General features: G+C 39.2%; 1 protein-coding gene across 4 annotated transcripts in view; it reads right to left on the bottom strand.

The window, feature by feature from the left end:
- Window positions 1-18,534, bottom strand: part of CDC14A (cell division cycle 14A) — a 179,987-nt gene that overhangs the window by 91,791 nt on the left and 69,662 nt on the right. For all 4 annotated transcript variants that reach the window (XM_064371087.1, XM_012466467.2, XM_012466466.2 and 1 more), the window contains one exon: window positions 15,626-15,705. In XM_064371087.1, the coding sequence (XP_064227157.1) occupies window positions 15,626-15,705 (80 nt within the window). The remainder of the gene's footprint in view (window positions 1-15,625; window positions 15,706-18,534) is intronic.

Raw genomic sequence — 18,534 nt, 5'->3', positions numbered from 1 at the left:
AGAAAGGAGTGACTAGGGATCTAAGAAAAATATTAGTTTATACAAACAACCACATATTCCTTGGCAGACACTTGTCTTTGGGGTTCAGAATCTCTGTGCTATGGACCCTCAGTGACCTGAGGAAGCCTGCGAACCCATTTTCTCAGAATAATGTTTTTAATGTATAAGCTAGGATTAACAGAAAACTATTTCGATTACATTTAAATAAAGTTATCAACATATTAAAAGACAAATTTACAATACCCCAAAAGGTACTTTTTAAATTAATATATTATGTAACAAGATCTAGTGGCAAGTCTGATAACTGCCACTGTAATTTTGAGGAAGGAATGAGCACAAATAATAGTTTAAGAAATAACCGTAATGTGATATTAAATTGTCACTTATATTGCTAATGCTACGACAGTTTATTTACAACATTTATAATTGAATGTAATCCTATAATCAGTAAGGTAAGGTTAATAAAAATAAAGATATAATTTTTTTTCTCATCTAAGTTCACTGACTCCCTGAATTCTCTCCACAGACCTTGGGTTAAAAACTACCGCTTTACATTTCTTAAAAGGGAGTAAAAATTTCTTTGTACTTAAAAAGAGTTTTAAAAATTACAAGAAGTAGAGGTATCCCTTATTCTTTCAAGTATATCTTCCCACACCTAGACTCAGCTAAACAATTTCACTAATGTAAGTTACCAGAAAAAGTTCCAGGCCTATTCTTTCTGAATGTCTGCAAAGTATGGTGAGGCTCCCCATGATACCTCCTACCCCATCGCAGCCACAACTGTTACCAGTGGCTAAAAGGAGTGCTCCAGTGACCTGGTGGTCAAATCTGCAGGCCTGTAAAGCTGGGAGGGAGAGTTAACATGCCATCTGACAGAACTAGGCAAGTCAGTCACCGCAGGCTGCAAAGGCAAACAGAAGCTGACAAACCGAAATCTAACAAGGAATACAACAGAATTAAGTCATATCCTCCAGATTGAGAAAGGAGTTGGCATGCCTTTTTTGAGCACCTACTGTGTCAGGTAATTTAGATGCATTAGCACATTTAATCCTCATGACAGCCACATAGTGCCAACAGGTTCCCAAAATCTGCCCCCAAAGACTGGACAAGAAAGAAATGGCTTATTAGTGGCATGTGGCTCATACGCAGTCACCGGAGAATACTGTAACAGTGAAAGGACACAAAAGCATGTTATATATTCTCTGAGGGAAACAGAGAGAAAGTAAAGATGGAAGATTGAAACTATGCATCTACCAAACCCTATTAAAAGGAGATTTTTTGTTCTTTGAGACAGGGTCTCACTCTGACAGCCAGGCTGGAGTGCAGTGGTACGATCTTGGTTCACTGCAACCTCCACCTCCTGGACTCAAGTGATCCTCCAGCCTCAGCCCTTGAAGTAGGTGGGAGTACAGGTGCAAGCCACCACACCCAGCCAATTTTTGTATTTTTTGTAGAGCCAGAGTTTCGCCATGTTGCCCAGAATGGTCTTGAACTCCTGAGCTCAAGTGATACGCCCAACTCCGCCTCCCACAGTGCTAGGATTAGAGGCGTGAGCCACTGCACCTGACCAAAAGGAGAATTTTTAAAGCCCCTTTTTTAAAAAATGAAAATCAACAAAGACAAGGAGAATAAGAGAGAAGACAAAATAATAAAATTTTGAAAGCTGGGAATCATTTGGACGAACGGTAAATAAGTTGGAAGACCAAGAAAACTGAATACTAAACTGACAATGAAAAAACTGAGAACCAGCTGGGTAATCCCAGCACTTTGGGAGGCTGAGGTGGGTGAATCATCTGAGGTCAGGAGTTCAAGACCAGCCTGGTCCAACATGGTGAAACCCTGTCTCTACTAAAAATACAAAAATTAGCCAGGCATGGTGGTGGGAGCCTGTAATCCCAGCTACTCGGGAGGCTGAGGCAGGAGAATTGCTTGAACCTCAGAGACAGAGGTTACAGTGAGCCGAGATCACACCACTGTACTCCAGCTCGGGCCACAAGAGCGAAACTTAGTCTCGGAAAAAAAAAAAAAAAAAAAGGAAGATGCATAATTCTTTAGAGAAATCTTGTTTTAAAGAGGAGTCCAAACTACTGCACTCTAGTGGCCTGGGCAACAGAGCAAGACTCTGTCTCCAACAAAAAACTGAGAACCAACACCATTAATACCAGGTAAGTCTCAAAGCCTAAGGAATTGGCATCACTGGGTTCTCCTGGAAATGAGGATAAAGGAAATGACTAAGAAAAGATCAAAAGTCCATTTAAGAGGCAACATTGCCTCCAATTTTTTAAGTCAATCTTCCCTGTTGATTTTCCTCAACTCACGAATATAGTCAGAACCATCTCAAAATAGAATGGTTGGCCGACGGGGCAGAAAGATACCTGCCCCACGTGATGTTCAAACTTGAGTTGAAAGATCCCTTCTGAGGAATTTTTTTCACCTGCGTTATAACATGAAATGGAGGTCAGGGGTTAGGAAAACAGCAGACTATTTGCCCCAAAAGTCCCCTCCGACTCTGAGGTTATATCCCTATTCAACACCATTGATCATCTCTTTACCTCTCTTCTGGACCCTTTCCAACAGAATTTAAACATTTTCAGGTTCCTACTAGCTTTAAAAAGAACAAGCCATTCAAAACTTTCCTAGTTCCACATCTTCCTTCAGCTTCCACCCTATTTGGACTCCTCTTTAAAACAAGATTTCTCTAAAGAATTATTCATGTTCCTTTTTTTTTTTTTTGGAGACTAAATCTTGCTCTTGTCACCCAGGCTGAAGTGCAATGGCGTGATCTCAGCTCACTACAACCTCCACCTCCCGGGTTCAAGTGATTCTCCTGCCTCAGCCTCCCGAGTATCTGGGATTACAGGTGCTCGCCACCAAGCTCAGCTAATTTTTGTATTTTTAGTAAAGATAGGGTTTCACCATGTTGGCCAGGCTGGGCTGGAACTCATGATCTCAGGCAATCTGCCTGCCTCGGCCTTGCAAAGTGCTGGGATTACAGGCGTGAGCCACCGGCCTCATCTTCCTTTTTAAAGTGTACAATTCAGTGTGGTTTGGTGTATTCATAACGTTGTACAACCATCACCAGTAATTCCAAAGTATTTTTATCACCTCGAAAAGAAACTCTGTACTCATTTGCAGTCACTCCCCATTCTCCTTCCTCCAGTCCCTGGCAATCCACTATTTTATTTTCTGTCGGTCTGGATTTACTTATTTTAAACCCAGAGAACATTGTGCATGCATCACCTTACCTAATAATATGTCAGCAACAAGTAACTCCCTACTTTCCTCTCTTCTCTTGGTTCCTGGATTTTCCTTTTACCCTCTAAACGCTACTTCCAACCTTTGCAGAGTCATCCTTCGCCTCCCAGTCTTTAAAAGTCAAACCTTCTCATGGTTCAACTCCAGGCCAAAATTCTTCTCACTCCATACTCTCTCCCTCTAGTGGAGGGTCTCTAAAACTTTAGTGTGCATTAGCATCACGTAGATAGTTCCACAAACACAGGCTGCTGCACCCCACCTCAAGTTTCTGATTCAACAGGCCAAAGGCAGGGCTTGAGAATTTGCATTTCTAACAAGTTTCCAGGTGGAGCTGAGGCTGCTGCTAGAAAGGAGCATATTCTGGGAATCACTGCCCTAGATATCTGCACAGATTATCACCTGTCTACCAATGACCCTCAAATTCATCTCTCCAGCACAAACTCCTTCTTAAAGCTCAAAAGTAGCACAGCCACCCACCTACATGGCAATTCCACTTGGGTGTCTTAAAGATGTCTCAAACTCACTATATAAGAAGAATCTCTTGAATCTGCTCCCACCCCAAAGAAAACAACTGCAACGATATTCTGGTCTTGCAGCACTCCATCTGGGTAAAAGCTCCCACAGTCATACAAGCTACAGCCCAGAAGTCCCACCTTTCTTTCATTCTCCTCATCCTATCCCTCACTACGCACCATTGGTTTTGACTCTTAAATATCTCTTGAATGCATTTCACTTGCCAATTCCATTTCCACTACCTTCCTACACCCACCCTTAGACTTTCTAATGGGTTTTCTTCACTGAAGTCAGTGATATTTTTAAAAGGCAATCTGATCTGGTCACTCTTCAGCTATTAACCCCTCACTGACTTTCCACTGATCTCAAGGGAAAGTTCAAATCTTTAATGTGGTCACAAGGCCTGGGGATATCTGGCCCCATCTTCCCTGAGTTCCCCAGGTGGCCACTAGGCTCTTCTCACAGAACCTGCTCATCTTCAAGTCACATGTTCTTCCTACTCACTCTCACCTTAGGTTACCCTCCTCAACCTTCAAACCTCAACTCAAAGATTACTTGTCTTGGGTGGAAAACCTCCGACCCCTCCCTGGCTAGAGGTGGGGTCAGAGATTTTCCCTAAATCTTTTTTTTTTCCATTAAACTTAACAACAGCTTGAAATTATAGCCTGGTGTGCTTATTTTCTTTCTCTCCCTCTATAACAGTCTCAAAGAAGGCAGGATCTGTATGTCTTTTATTCACCATGTTTCCTTAGCAGCTGCATAAAATAGATATTCAATAGATGTCTGTAAATAAATGTTTAAATAAAGTAGCTTGGGAGCTCATACCAAGAAATATTTCTATAATATTCTATGGCCACTTTTGTTTACTCAAGTAGCCTAATGCCTCAATTCTCACTAGCAAGAAAAGCTGTCTTCGAATTAACTCAAAATCCCTTCGGTCCACTGAAGATCATTTCCTTCTGTTCTCTTTGCCATTGAGTATTAATTGAATCAAGCTAAAAAGAGTGATGCTCGCCGTAGTGTTCTTTCCTTTCGTCAAGTTTAAACATACTGGTGTATTCTAACCCAGATGCTTTAGATAGGCTACAAAGACCTTTTAGGATTTAAATCACTATAACAATGTGCTAACAAGTTTGAATCATCACAGTTTTCTTTATTGTAGTTACAGTTTCCAATTGTTTACTTAACTCCTAGTTTGCTTTTGTGTTCATTCATTCATTCATTCATTCATTCATATATATTGAACCAAATATTGATTGAGTGGAATAAGAGGACATATATGTTTCCACTTCCTCACAGAGGAGGGAAAAAGTTTGTACACCACTTGCTACCTGGGAAAACTAGAGCTCTTACTCTTATCATGCATGATAGTTTTACCATGCATTACATTACTTTGTTAAACAGGTCAACACAAGGCTGCTCTTGATTCAGGAGATAAGGTAATATCCAAACACCCAGGGTTTCTATTCATTCATCTCTGCTGAAGAAAAAAATCATTTGCCTCTAACCCCCAATATAAAAGACTAACGTTACAGCCAACAGCTGTCTAGAGGCACCCAAATACAAATTTAGCTCAGCCTCATGCATGACTATCTAAACTGCATCCACCCCAACAATTCTTTCTTCTTCTTCCTCTTCTTTTTTTTTTTTGAGACAGAGTCTTACTCTGTCACCTAGGCAAAAGTGCAGTGGCATGATCTTGGCTCACAGCAGCCTCCTCCTTCCAGGTTCCAGCAATTCTCCTGCCTCAGCCTCCCGAGTAGCTGGGACTACAGGTGCACACCACCACTCCACCTACTTTTGTATTTTTAGTAGAGACGGGTTTTCATCATGTTGGCCAGGCTGGTCTCGAACTCTTAATCTCAGGTGATCTGCCCATCTCGGCTTCCCAATGTGCGGGAATTACAGGTATGAGCCACCGTGCCTGACCACAATTCTATCTTTCCAAATGTGATGTCTGGCATACTAGTCAACTAAACCATACAGCTATTATACAGTGATTATAAAAATCCACAACTATGACGGTAGGAGGAATTTGCAGTCAATAAATATTTCTTGAGTGAAAAACTAAATGAATGAATATTTAAATAGAAAGAGCAACTGGGACTTTTCATTCTGTGTTTAGTGTTTATTCTGCAGAAAAACAGCAGGAGAAAAATTAAGTTTAAGAAAACTAGAATCACCATCCACAATTAAATGTTAAAAGAAAGAGCTTGATTCACTGGTGTCCCAGTAGGCTCTCAAGAGTCAACTGTTAAATATTCAGAAATTTTAAGAGCCCAAATCAGCAGTGGTGGAAGTATTGTACCATGGAAACCAGCAAATACTTTTTACTTATAGAGCCACTTTACCAACATACAACTGCTTGTAATCTGAGAATCTAAGAAATCACTCAGAATGAAGCACCCTTATAAATATTAATAATGGGAGACAAAACCAGAGATGAAAGAACATATTTACACAAAATAAGAAAGCATTTCTGGTAATGAAGCTATTCGCAGAAGAAAGAATGGAGAACAGAAGCACAGTGTCTTCACTGTGGAGACTACACTAAAAAATACAAAAAGAGCTGATAGAAAAGGGACTAAGAAATATTGGAAATGACTGTAATCTACAGTTATCTTAAGTCCATGATTCTCTAAATTCTCTGGGTAACAAATAATTAGGGGGTATGCAAAACTGCAGAGCAATGGATTGGAAAAGATCATAAAGGTTATCTAAGAACCCTTATTACAAGCCCTGAACTGGATCCCATCCTCATAACCACCACAAGATGGTGAGCTTCTTGAGGACAGGAAACATGTCTTTTGTGTCTTTTGGCCCAGAGTATAGTACAGTGTTGGGAAAATTAGTATGTTATAGATTTTGCTGAATGAATGAATTCAGAAATGAATAAATGATCATTACTAAGAGTTCATTTAACTTATGCCTGAACACCTCTGGCGGTAACAATTATTGATCTTTTAAAGCAAAAATGTGGCCAGGCATGATGGTTCACACCTGCAATCCCTTTGGGAGGCCAAAGCAGGATGATTGCTTGAGTCCAACAGTTTGAGACTAGCCTGGACAATATAGGAAGATCCCCTCTCTACAAAAAAAATAATAATAATTAATTATATAGGAGTGGTGTGAAGCTACTCAGAAGGCTGAGGTGGGAGAACTGTTTGAGTTCAGGAGTTCAAGGCTGCAGTGAGCTATGATCTGGCCACTGCACTCCAGTCTGGGCAACAGAGTGAGACCCTGTCTCTAAGAACAAATAAATAAGGCAGAAAGTATATAAAACAACCTTTAATTATGAGCTATGTACAACAGCAAAAACACTCTAGATCATCACTGTCCAAAGGAAATATAACGCCAGCCACAAAAGAGAGCCACATGTGTAATCTTAATTTTTTTCATAACCATATTAAAATAAAGTAACAAGATAAAAGTAAATTTTAATAGTGTATTTTGCTCATCTAATATATCTAGAATATTCTCATTTTAGCATTAATCAACATAATTATAAATAAGATATCTTACATTTTTCTTTTATATTAAAGCTTTTTATTTGAGAGACAGGGTCTCACTATGTTGTCCAGGCTGATCTCAAACTCCTGGCCTTGGCCTGGGATTACAGCTGTGAGTAACCACACCCCGCCTTTTATACTAAATCTTTGAAATCCAATATGTATTTTAAATTTACCATCTATCTCAGTTTGGACTAGACTGATTTCAAGTGCTCAATAACACATGTAGCTACTAGCTACCATACTGGACATTTCAGCTGGAGACTATGTTGTGTGTATACTTCAGAACCAGACAATGCCCAAAATACTTTACACAACCGTCCAAAGTACATCCTAGTTTCCAGCCTCTGAACAAATCTATGACATACATGTACCAGCTACGGTAAAAGAAAGAGCTTATATCATTGAGACCTACAAGACAAAACTGTACTGAGAATTAAAACCATCTCCCATTCACAAAAGAACAAAACCACATGCCTCAGGAGGCAGGGTCCAAAGTTGAACACGACCCGCACCTAACAAAAAAACAGAACACAGAATCTCAGCTTTTCAGATTTAACATAAGACTGTACATGAATCATTTTGCTCATTGAAAGAAACAGAGATAAGTGAAAATTCAATTCTAAGTCATGGCTTAAAAGGCTACATGAAATCGGCAGAATAAAATCTGTCTAGAAATAGCATTCAAACCAGAAAACTAGACCAAGACCTATATTCTGGGCATTTTATCAACATCTGACTGACACCCATTTAACCACTAATTTTTCTATTCTTTTTTCTTCTTAATTTCAGAGACAGGGACTTACTCTGTCACAGTGGCACAATCATACCTCATGGCAGCCTCAAACTGCTAGGCCCAAGCAATCCTCCCACCTAAACCTCCCAAACAGCTAGGACTACAGACAGGCAACACCTAATTTTTATTTTATATTATTGTAGAGACCAGTCTTACTATGTTACCCAGGCTGGTCTCTAACTCATGGGTTCAAGTGATCTTCTTGCCTCGGCCTCCCAAAGACCTGTGATTACAGGAGTAAGCCACCATACCCAGCCAATAATTTTTCTTTAAAAATAAAAAATAATGGGAAATTGGTTTTAACTCAGGTATTTAAGAGCTCTTCATAATAAACATTCATCAAAATAATAACTATTACTATGTTCATTAAGGTAAATGACTCCAATCTTATTCAAAACCATCTTTATCAACTAACGCTATTGGAAATATACCCTAAAGAGTACAAAACTTTGGCACTAACCCTACTTCACTAAGTTTAGTAAAACTAATCTGGTAGGCATAAGGGAAAAAAAGTAGTCTAAGTAAATTGTCACAGCACAAATCACCAAAGCACCTTCTTGTTCTGGTAGATAAAAAATAGAATAGATATAAGTCACCTCCATGTCAGTACGTAATGGGTCATGGAGACATTTACAGTTGTTTCTCTTCTCAGATTCTGTATACCGGAGCTTATTTAGCACTTTAGCAAGGAAACTGACAAAAAGTGTTTTTTCATGGTGGTCAAACTTATTCAAAATATGCCCCAGCTGATAAGAATGGATTCAACAAGCAGGGCATGCTGGCTCACGCCTGTAATCCCAGCATTTTGGGAGGCTGAGACAGGCAGATCACCTGAGGTAGGGAGTTCGAGACCAGCCTGACCAACATGGAGAAACCTAGTGTCTACTAAAAATACAAAAAATTAGTGCTGTGGTAGCACATGACTGTAATCCCAGCTACTCAGGAGGCTGAGGCAGGAGAATCGCTTGAACCCTGGAGGCGGAGGTTGTGGTGAGTGGAGATCTTGCCATTGCATTCCAGCCTGGGCAACAAGAGCAAAACTCCGTCTCAAAAAAAAAAAAAAGAACAGATTCAACAGTCTGGACTGGAACAGACATCTATTTTCAACACTCAGGAAATTGGCACATCCTCACTAGTCAAAACTAATGCAAATTATCTTCCATCAAAACAAGCACCAAAAGCAAAAGTTTATTAAAAATCCATGGTGCAGAATTGACCCCAAAGATCAAGACTGAGAAACAGTGAGGAAAAGTTGAGAATGAAAGGAACATCTTAAAAGAGGATAAAACATTGTTTCCATATTTTTGATACTCAAGAGGAAAACACAGTAAAGAGAACTTTCCCTTTGAAGTACAGTTAATTGCTAAACAAACTTTGACAAAAATCAAAATATCATATTTAAGCTAATAAAAAATCTGGTTCAATGTTTTATGTAAAGAAATATATTTTATGATGACATATAACATCTACCAGCACATGTTTACTTTACGAAAAAGAAGGCAGCCTGATGCCAAGTCCTAAGTGGTTGACCCTTTTGAGCCTTTGTTTAAAGATCTACAAGTTCTGGCATGCCCAGAAGATCTAAAATAATTACTTTTGAGATTTCCCATTAAGACTCAGCCACAGAGCTCAGCAACTGGGATATCACTAAGGATCATCCCCCAAAACACAACAAATACCTCCCTCAATACAAACATTATGCATCCATTTTAACGATAGATGTCATTAAAGGATTGCCAGTGAGAGGTGTGTAGATTCTCTGTTACAGAAGATGGGCCTCACAACTGCGAGAAAACTTGGATGTTCCTGTTCACATCAGATAAAATACCATTACTTGATAAGCCATCTATTTCCAGGACTCTCAGGAAACAGCACAAAAAATGTTCCACAAATGCTAGCATATTATTCTAATCCCAAGAGATTTTTTTTTTGTTCCACACAGGTGTGGATCAGGAAATATGCCTCAGAGTGTTTCAGAACAAGAGTTCTGCTGGATACTAATGGAAAGTATGGGGCAGAAGGAGGAAAAACAGTACTTTGTAAAATTCTGGGCCAGGCGCGGTGGTGCATGCCCGTAATCACAACTACACAGGAATTGAGCCCAAGAGTTCAGGCCCATCCTGGGCAGCACATTGAAACCTCCAGCTCAAAAAAACAAAAAGAAAAAGGAAAATTCTGGGTTATGCAGAGCTAAACAGGTTACTTCATTACTCAGAAACATTCAAAATCTTTAAAATGGAAATGTGCTTTGTAAATCTCTAAGACAGAGAGTTTTAAATTTACTCGATTGATAATTTTTCTTTTTTTTGCCATGTTACATCTTACAGAGCAGAAGTTCTCAACCTTGACCACGTATTGGAATCACGTACGTGGTTTTTGAAAATCCGAATACCCTGACTTCACCTTCAACCAATTACAGCAAAATTTCTGGGCGCAGAACCTCGGGATCAATAGTTTTTTAAAGCTTCTCAGGTGTGCAGATAAGTCTGAGGATTAACATAACTTTGAGAAACACCTGTAAATTCTAGCCTCTTCTCCAAGCTTTCAGAAAAAACTAAAGGGACAGGACATCCAATGTTCAACCAGCTTTATTTCATTAATGTCAGCACAATACTCTACCTAAACTTACCTCCAGACTGTCAATATTTTTCATGCCATGCTCTCTGGACATGTCTTCAAAACTAGGTCCCTGGATGTTATTTATTGTCAGCATAATTTTATTCCCTGTTTAATTTTATATGTCATTTTAAAAATTGGCTTTTAGCAAATTTAGGAATCATCACCAATATTTAAAAACTTACCAACCAGATACATATGGACCAATAAACAAACAAATAAGTATAAAATGAATTTAAAAGCTCAAGAGGCATCTTAAATAGGAGTCGTACAATTTAGCTTGGTTATATTTTCGATGTTTCGTGGGACTTTAAGTGTTCACAAATACTGTTTTGTGAGCACCCAAGAATGTAGATTTGAAACCACTGCCACTGACTGCCATGAAAACAATCTGGACATTCCACTAAGGGTCAGTGATCTCCTGGGACTTTAGACGAGCTGAGATTAATATGATTTGTTTGCTCAGTAGTACACACTATAATTTAGTAGTACACTGAAAAGAAGAGAACCTAAAAAGATTCATACCCGGTTTGTCAGTTCAAACTCTGCTGATTCTGACCCCAGAACTGAAAGGCCTCTTGTTCCCCTGAAGACCAACTGCCAAGCCAACGCTGAAGATGGATGACTCAGAGAATTAAGGAAGATGAAAAACACCCCTTTCCCTTGATTTTCAGCTAAAGTCACTCTCAATCAACACATTGGCTATTCTCAGTAAAAGTGAGAAGCATGGTTTTTCACACAATTACAATTCAATGGAACACCCTAAGACTGACTCACAAGTGACATCACAACACTCGCTGCTGTCACATAAGCCAGAAATTCAACTATCTCTAAAGTAGACTGGACTTAATTTAATCAACAATAGGCAGCAAAGCTACCCAATTCTCATTTTTTGTTAATTTTAACTAAGTAAATAGAATCTAAGTAGGAATACAATCAGATCATCCTTTTGGTTATAATAATGTACCCATACTGTTAACTTCATATTATATATCCTACCTAACATAACATTATACAAAACAACCTATGCCATACAAATAAATAAATACAGCACCTAAAATCAGTACCTGGATTGCTGTTCTCCAGTTTTCATCCTAACATGAAAGGCATTCCATGGGGCCTACACCTGACATCTTCTCTCACCCGGCCTTTTCAGAGTTAAGCCTCCTTCCGCAGTATTCCCATAACACCTCTCTCCTGACTCTAACAAAGCACTGTACTTGCTTTACACACCTACACATGTATACAGACTATACACTGAGCTCTCCTGCAGCAGGTACCAAGTTGTCCTAAACATCGTTAGAGCCACAGGACTATCATCACAGTGACTGGCACAGAAAAAACAACAAATACATTTTAATATACTTGCTCCCTCAGGACAAAATCGGAAAAGAACCAACCACAGCCCTCAAGAGGAGTCAGCCATGCAAACAAATAATAATAACACAAGGTGTTTGCTTTAATGTTGTATGTAGCCTTGTAATACATAAAATGTAATAGGGAATTATAGGCAAAGAACCTGCCAAGTCTCTCCAGAAAAATGAGGAAGGCTTTACGGAAATGACCTGCAAAGTAAAAAAATTTTGAAAATCGGCATGATTTAAATTCACAGTGGCCATAAAACTCTTTTTATTGGAAAGAAACTAAAATATATAGCACAAATGAGAACACAGGAATTTCAGTGAACAGTGTACATGAACATACCAACCACACTTCAACAAGCCTTCAAAATCCATCTTCATTTTTTTAAATTTTTAAATAAAACAATTACATTCAAATGGAAATTTCTTTAAGGCTTCTCATTTTTAATTAAAAATATTAATATATCAGCAGTTGGAAAAATCTAGACAATGAAGATAAAGGGTTATTTAATAAGAAATGGGATTTTATTTAAGAAACCTGGTGGATAATAGAACCCAGATTATAATTGGAGGCCAATGAAATGATGGCCGTCCAGAATTTAGTATGAGGATGATTCTTGATAGGATTCCATTAGTCTCAGTTCGCCTGAGCTGTAGACTAAAAACAACTCACATCTTATCTTAGCATAGTAAAATAATTAAGTTTCCAGAAAACTAGTGGTATTCTTTCAACGAAATTCTTCACACAATTATAAATGCACTACTTTGTGGCATTAGAGGCCTCAAAGGTATGGTTTATGAAGAGTCTATATTCAGAAATGCAGCTTCATGCAAATATAACTCTTGGTATCTTAAGTTATTAAAAAGATAGAACTTAGAGTTACATTCAAGGGCATACTTTTAGTAGGAAATGGATGCATATCTTTATTTACTTATATGTGCAAAGAAATTCTAGATGGATATCAAACCAACTAATACCAGAAGTTACCTGGAAAGGACTAGACAGAGGAGGATCAAGGATGGGAGGAAGAACTTTCACTTAAACCTTCTTATAGATTTTTTAAATTTCTGAACTATGTGAATGTATTTATATTTTCAAATATTTACATAAAAGTGTTTGAGTGAAAACTATTTGAAAAATATTCCATTTGACCCAGCAATCCCATTACTGGGTATATATCCAAAGGATTATAAACTGTTCTATTGTAAAGACACATGCACACATATGTTCACTACAGCACTGTTTACAATAGCAAAGACCTGGAACCAACCCAGATGCCCATCAATGACAGACTGGACAAGGAAAATGTGGCACATATACACCATGGAATACTATGCAGCCATAAAAAATGATGAGCTCGTGTCCTAAACCATCATTCTCAGCAAACTGACACAAGAACAGAAAATCAAACATCTCATGTTCTCACTCATAGGTGGGTGTTGAACAATGAGAACACATGGACACAGAGAGAGGAGCATCACACACTGGAGTCTGTAGTGGGGGACTAGGGGAGGGACAGCAGGGTGTAGGGAGGTTGGGGAGAGACAACATGGGGAGAAATGCCAGATATAGGTGACGGAGGGATGAAGGCAACAAAACACATTGCCATGTATGTACCTATGCAACAATCCTGCATGATCTGCACATGTACCTCAGAACCTAAAGTGCAATAATATGTATATATAATAAAATTAAAAAAAAGAAAAATAGGCTATAAACGTAGTATGTGTATAGAATTGAAATTAATTCTACGTTAAGTAGTAATAATTATCTTACTATCTTTTCTTCTATTCTGGTATTATTAATTATTTTAAAATTCTAGTTCTCAGCTGGGCACAGTGGCACATGCCTGCAATCCCAGCACTTTGGGAGGCCAATGCAAGTGGATCACTTGAGGCCAGAAGTTTGAGAGCAGCCTGGCCAACACGGCAAATCCCTGTCTCTACTAAAAATACAAAAATTAGCCGGGCACAGTGGCAGGGGCCTATGATACCAGCTGTTTAGGAGTCTGAGCCAGGAGATTCTCTTGAACCCAAGAGGCAGAGATTGCAGTGAGCCCAGATGGTGCCACTGAAAAAACAGGATTATATTTTACAAAGGACTTTCAACGTATAGGAGCCATTAGAAGTGGAAGGAAAAATAAGTTTTGTCTTCACCATTAAAACTCTCATCTACATTACCTGTCCCTTTTTATCTGCCCTTCCCTGGCTGATTAGCTCAGACTGTAGGTTGCTTCAGCATATTTTCCTCTCAGCGTCCCAAGCCCAATGCCTTACTCACTGACTTTACGTTCATTAAGCACAACAGGTGTTGCTTCTCCCCTCCCCATGTCTTACCCTGACAGCTACCTCCTATGATCTCAGAAGCAGAATGAGAATCCCTTAAGTCTTAAGGAATTTAGTCTTAATGTATTAATGTATTCAAATATTGAATTTGTATCATTCAAATATTTACTAAAAATGCGTTTAAGTGTAAGGTGCTGGGGCCTGCCCTCTGAGAGTTTACAGCAGAAAGAGGAAGACAGACAAGCAGAGTCTCCCCAGTCACTCCCATTCCTTTCTCTCATTGTGTTGGCTAATGATGGTAATATAACAATAATAAGCAATACACATGCTTGCAGATTTGGACACATAAAAGGCAAAAATATTAGAATCATTCACAATTCTAGCAGAGGTGTTATGGGGGTTTTGATGTATGGTCCCTTCTACTTTTTATTTTATTTATTTATTTGAGAAATGTCACCCAGGCTGGAGTGTAATGAGGCTATCTTGGCTTACTGCAGCCTCAACCTCCCAGGCTCAAGCAGTCCTTCCACTTCAACCTCTTGAGTAGCTGGGACCATAAGCACGTACCACTATGCCTGGCTAATTTTTGTCTTTTTAGTAGAGATGGAGTTTCACCATGTTGCCCAGGCTGGTCTCGAATTCCTGGGCTCAAGCTATCTGCCAGCCTCGGCCTCACAGAGTGCTGGGATTATAGGTGTGAGCCACTGCACCCAGACCCCTTCTACTTTTTAAATGAGCTCAAATTCATCCCAAATTTGTTAAAGACCCTCTTTTGATGACACTTAGAAAACACAGTAATGAGAGAAAGGCTTCCTGAGGATGTCAGTCAGATTTGTGTGCAAAACTGGTGATTTAGGGTCCTCACTAAACATCTGCTCCTGAAGAATCTTAGAGGGTCTTATTCTATATCCCCAGCCTCTGACATGTGGCCAGAGCTCATGAAATGAAAGAATCAATGGATGAATCAATGACGTAGATTAATGAAATCCAACAGACTTTGACATGGTTATTAGCTTATAAATCGGGCACTCTGTGTGCATCACATAAACTGTAAAGATGTAGAAAGGATTCAAGGAAAAAAATTAATTCCTACAAGAAGAAAGCTATTTTATTCTTGCTAGCTAGGGGGAGAAAACTCTACAAAATGAAATAATAAAAACTGCCATCTCATTTCATTCCATATAACATCACGGTTATCATCTTAAGACAATTAAAAAACACTATAACCCAAGTGTCAAGTATCCAGCTCTGTAGCAAGAGTCTAACCCAAGTCTCACCAGGAGTTGTACCTGAACGGAAGGTAGGGGGGATTTGAGCCAGAAAGGAGTGCTCTGTAGGCTTCTTCTGGTGTCTTCTTTAAATAGATTACCTAAGACAGATAAATAGCAACATTTAGAACACCAAAGAATGACACAAAACTAATTACTCACCAAAGTTGCATTTCACCTCCTCCACTTAGAGTGACAACTGTTACGGCGATGCTGTTGAACTTCACAAAGCAACAACCTGCCAACATTTCCTTTTCAGCATGAAGCTGAGCGGCAGCCTTGGTCTTCTCCGTGGGTAAGCTTAGAGACAGAGGGCAGATCCATGAAGAGGCCAACCTGGGCTCTTTACAAAGCCACACTGAACTGATACAATGGCAGGGACCGTTGTACCCTCGTAATATACAGTGTGCTCACCAAAGACCAGTGCACATCTCCTTGACCTTCATCGAAGATCTGCCGTGAGTTATTTCAGTGCATGATAAATGTTGAAAGGACTCTCACAGTGAGCACAATACCCATGGGGTATCTACTGAGTTTTCTGCCTACTCTGAGGAAACCCAGTGTTGCTCTCTAAATGCTCAATAAAATCACGATAAAATGGGTGAAAATGTGTACAGGTAAGAGTATTGGAAAACATATTATCTTGGATTTTGATACTAAAGCTACATAAATCCCTCTGGTCCAACAAGATAAACTAATCTTAAACAAAGACACAAACAAAAAAGAAGCCCTTAAAACCAGTGAACAACTTCCATGTAATCTACACAGATACTGAGTATATAGTATATGCCAGGTATTGTATCAGGTACCAGCACCTCCCTTAACAGAACTTACACTTGTGGGGCAAAGACAATAATCAACAAAAATAAATACAGTCTAAGGTAAGTGCTGAAAAGGAGATAAACAGGGGCCTGGAAAGGGGCTGCCTGAGTCAGAGTAGTCAGGGAGGGGTCTCTGGGTGATGATCAGGGTGAGATCTGGAGGGGAAGAGCCAGAGGACGAGCTAAAGGAAAGGAGGAAGGCCTTTCCAGGCATGAGAATGACAAGGACAAGGTCCCTGAGGTGGGAAGGAGCTTGGTGAGTTGGAGGTAAAGGAGATCAGTATGGCCAGGACTGAGAGAAGGGGAGAGGGTGTAAGAGAAAGCCAGGCAGTGGCCGGAATGTGAAGAGCGATACAAACCACTGGGAGAGTTTGGTTTTATTCCAAGAGCAATTTAATTTTTCAATTCTGAGCCGATGGCATTGGTCCTTGTCCTCTATAGTTAGAAATGAGCTTAATTCCTACAATCTTCTCTACTAAAATTAGTGGCATTATTTCCTTAACATGTCCCATCATCAAAACCCTAAGCAGTTCAATGACAAGAATGGCAGAGTCTCGGTTCCTAACAGCAGGGTTTTCCTCTACTTACAAAGCTTCTTTGAGCTTTAAGCTATTTCACTAGGAATACATTACATGTTTACTTATTAATATTTCAGGACTAGAAAAGGAGTCCAATCTGAGTTTTCTAAAGAAAGAAAAATAAATAGATTAAAAATACTTCCAACCTTAGTAACAAAACCCCATCTTCATTTGGCAAGTAAACATGAAGTTCTGATGAAGTGAACACCAACTAAAGCTTGCTGAATATGAAACAAAAAGTAATGGAAAGGAAGTAACTAAAAGTGCTGCTAGACAAGGGGCACAGATTCTAGAAATGGAGACTCGTGACTCTAGTTGCCGCTCAAATAATTACAAAACTCCATTTAAACCAACACTAGCTCTAAAGACCGTTTTCAGTAACCAACGTTACAACAGGTTTTACCGTACCCTAAGGGGTAGGTTATGCAACAGAGTAAGTTATAATGCAGCGATTTCTTAAGCCTAAAGATGCTGCAGTATTTGAAAGCTGACTGGTTGCTAAAAGGGAAGGCTGCTTGTAGAAAGCTTCTGTGTGTGGATTAGATAATTAAAGCCTAGACAACAACCTTTGAAAAGCAAAAATACATTTTCCTCCTCAGGAGCAATTACGTTAATTTGCTTTAATTTTGAGGCAATCATTCTACAAGAGGGCGGCAGCAGCCCACATGAAATGCTTCTGTAGACTGGCTACCCCACAGGGCTTTACTCCTCATCTTACCTGCATGATTCAGCACACATGGCCCATGTTCTCACACTGTAAGATGAGACCCTTTGTTTTTATTTTTATCCCAGTGCTCAATTATTAATAAGTGCAAAGTGAAACCCAACAGAGGCCATCTAAATTCCAGGAAGATTCCTGGGGCATCTTTTACAGGTTGACCTTTCACAACCTGAAGGGAGTATTTGGGCAAAGTAGGGAAACGTTCTCCTGATGAGCGAGCGCGTTACTGCGTGAATGCATGCTGGGTCATTAAAATACCAAATTCCATTTTTCCATGATAAAATATGTCATATATTCTTACACCAGATCTTCTTAGACATGTCTCCTTATTAAAAATAGAAAGAGAGAGGAGAGAGACAGACTAGGCTACATGAAAGTTCAGAAGAAAAGTGACATTTATTTAAAAAGGTAAGGAACTTTCCAAACTCGCATTGTTGCTCTTGGATGAAAATAGAATTCAAACAATGGGCTGACTCCAAAGCCCACAGCAATTCCATCAAACTGCCTGAAAATATAAACTCAGTTGGTAGCATAGGTCTGGAAAAAAGGTTTCCACTCTTTCAAGTTCCTAAATGCCATTTCATTCCATTTGACTTTAAAACTTAGGTGACTTCAAACTGTTAACAGCTTATAGTCGTCTTTAAGGAAAAGGGCTGGGGAAGGATCAGAAGGAGAAAGAGGAACTTTCTAGCTTATCTTTCTACTATCAACACACTGTCTTTTTTACATACACAAATCTGTTTTTAAATATAAATTAAATTAGTTATGCAACTTCCTGTGTACTTGTTCTAAAAATAAAATCTATATTTC

Source organism: Aotus nancymaae, unplaced genomic scaffold (genome assembly GCF_030222135.1).
Source record: "Aotus nancymaae isolate 86718 unplaced genomic scaffold, 86718_ANA_hifiasm-v0.15.2.pri h1tg000117l, whole genome shotgun sequence".
In the NCBI taxonomy this organism is placed as follows: domain Eukaryota; kingdom Metazoa; phylum Chordata; class Mammalia; order Primates; family Aotidae; genus Aotus; species Aotus nancymaae.
This window is presented reverse-complemented; position numbering and strand designations above follow the sequence as displayed.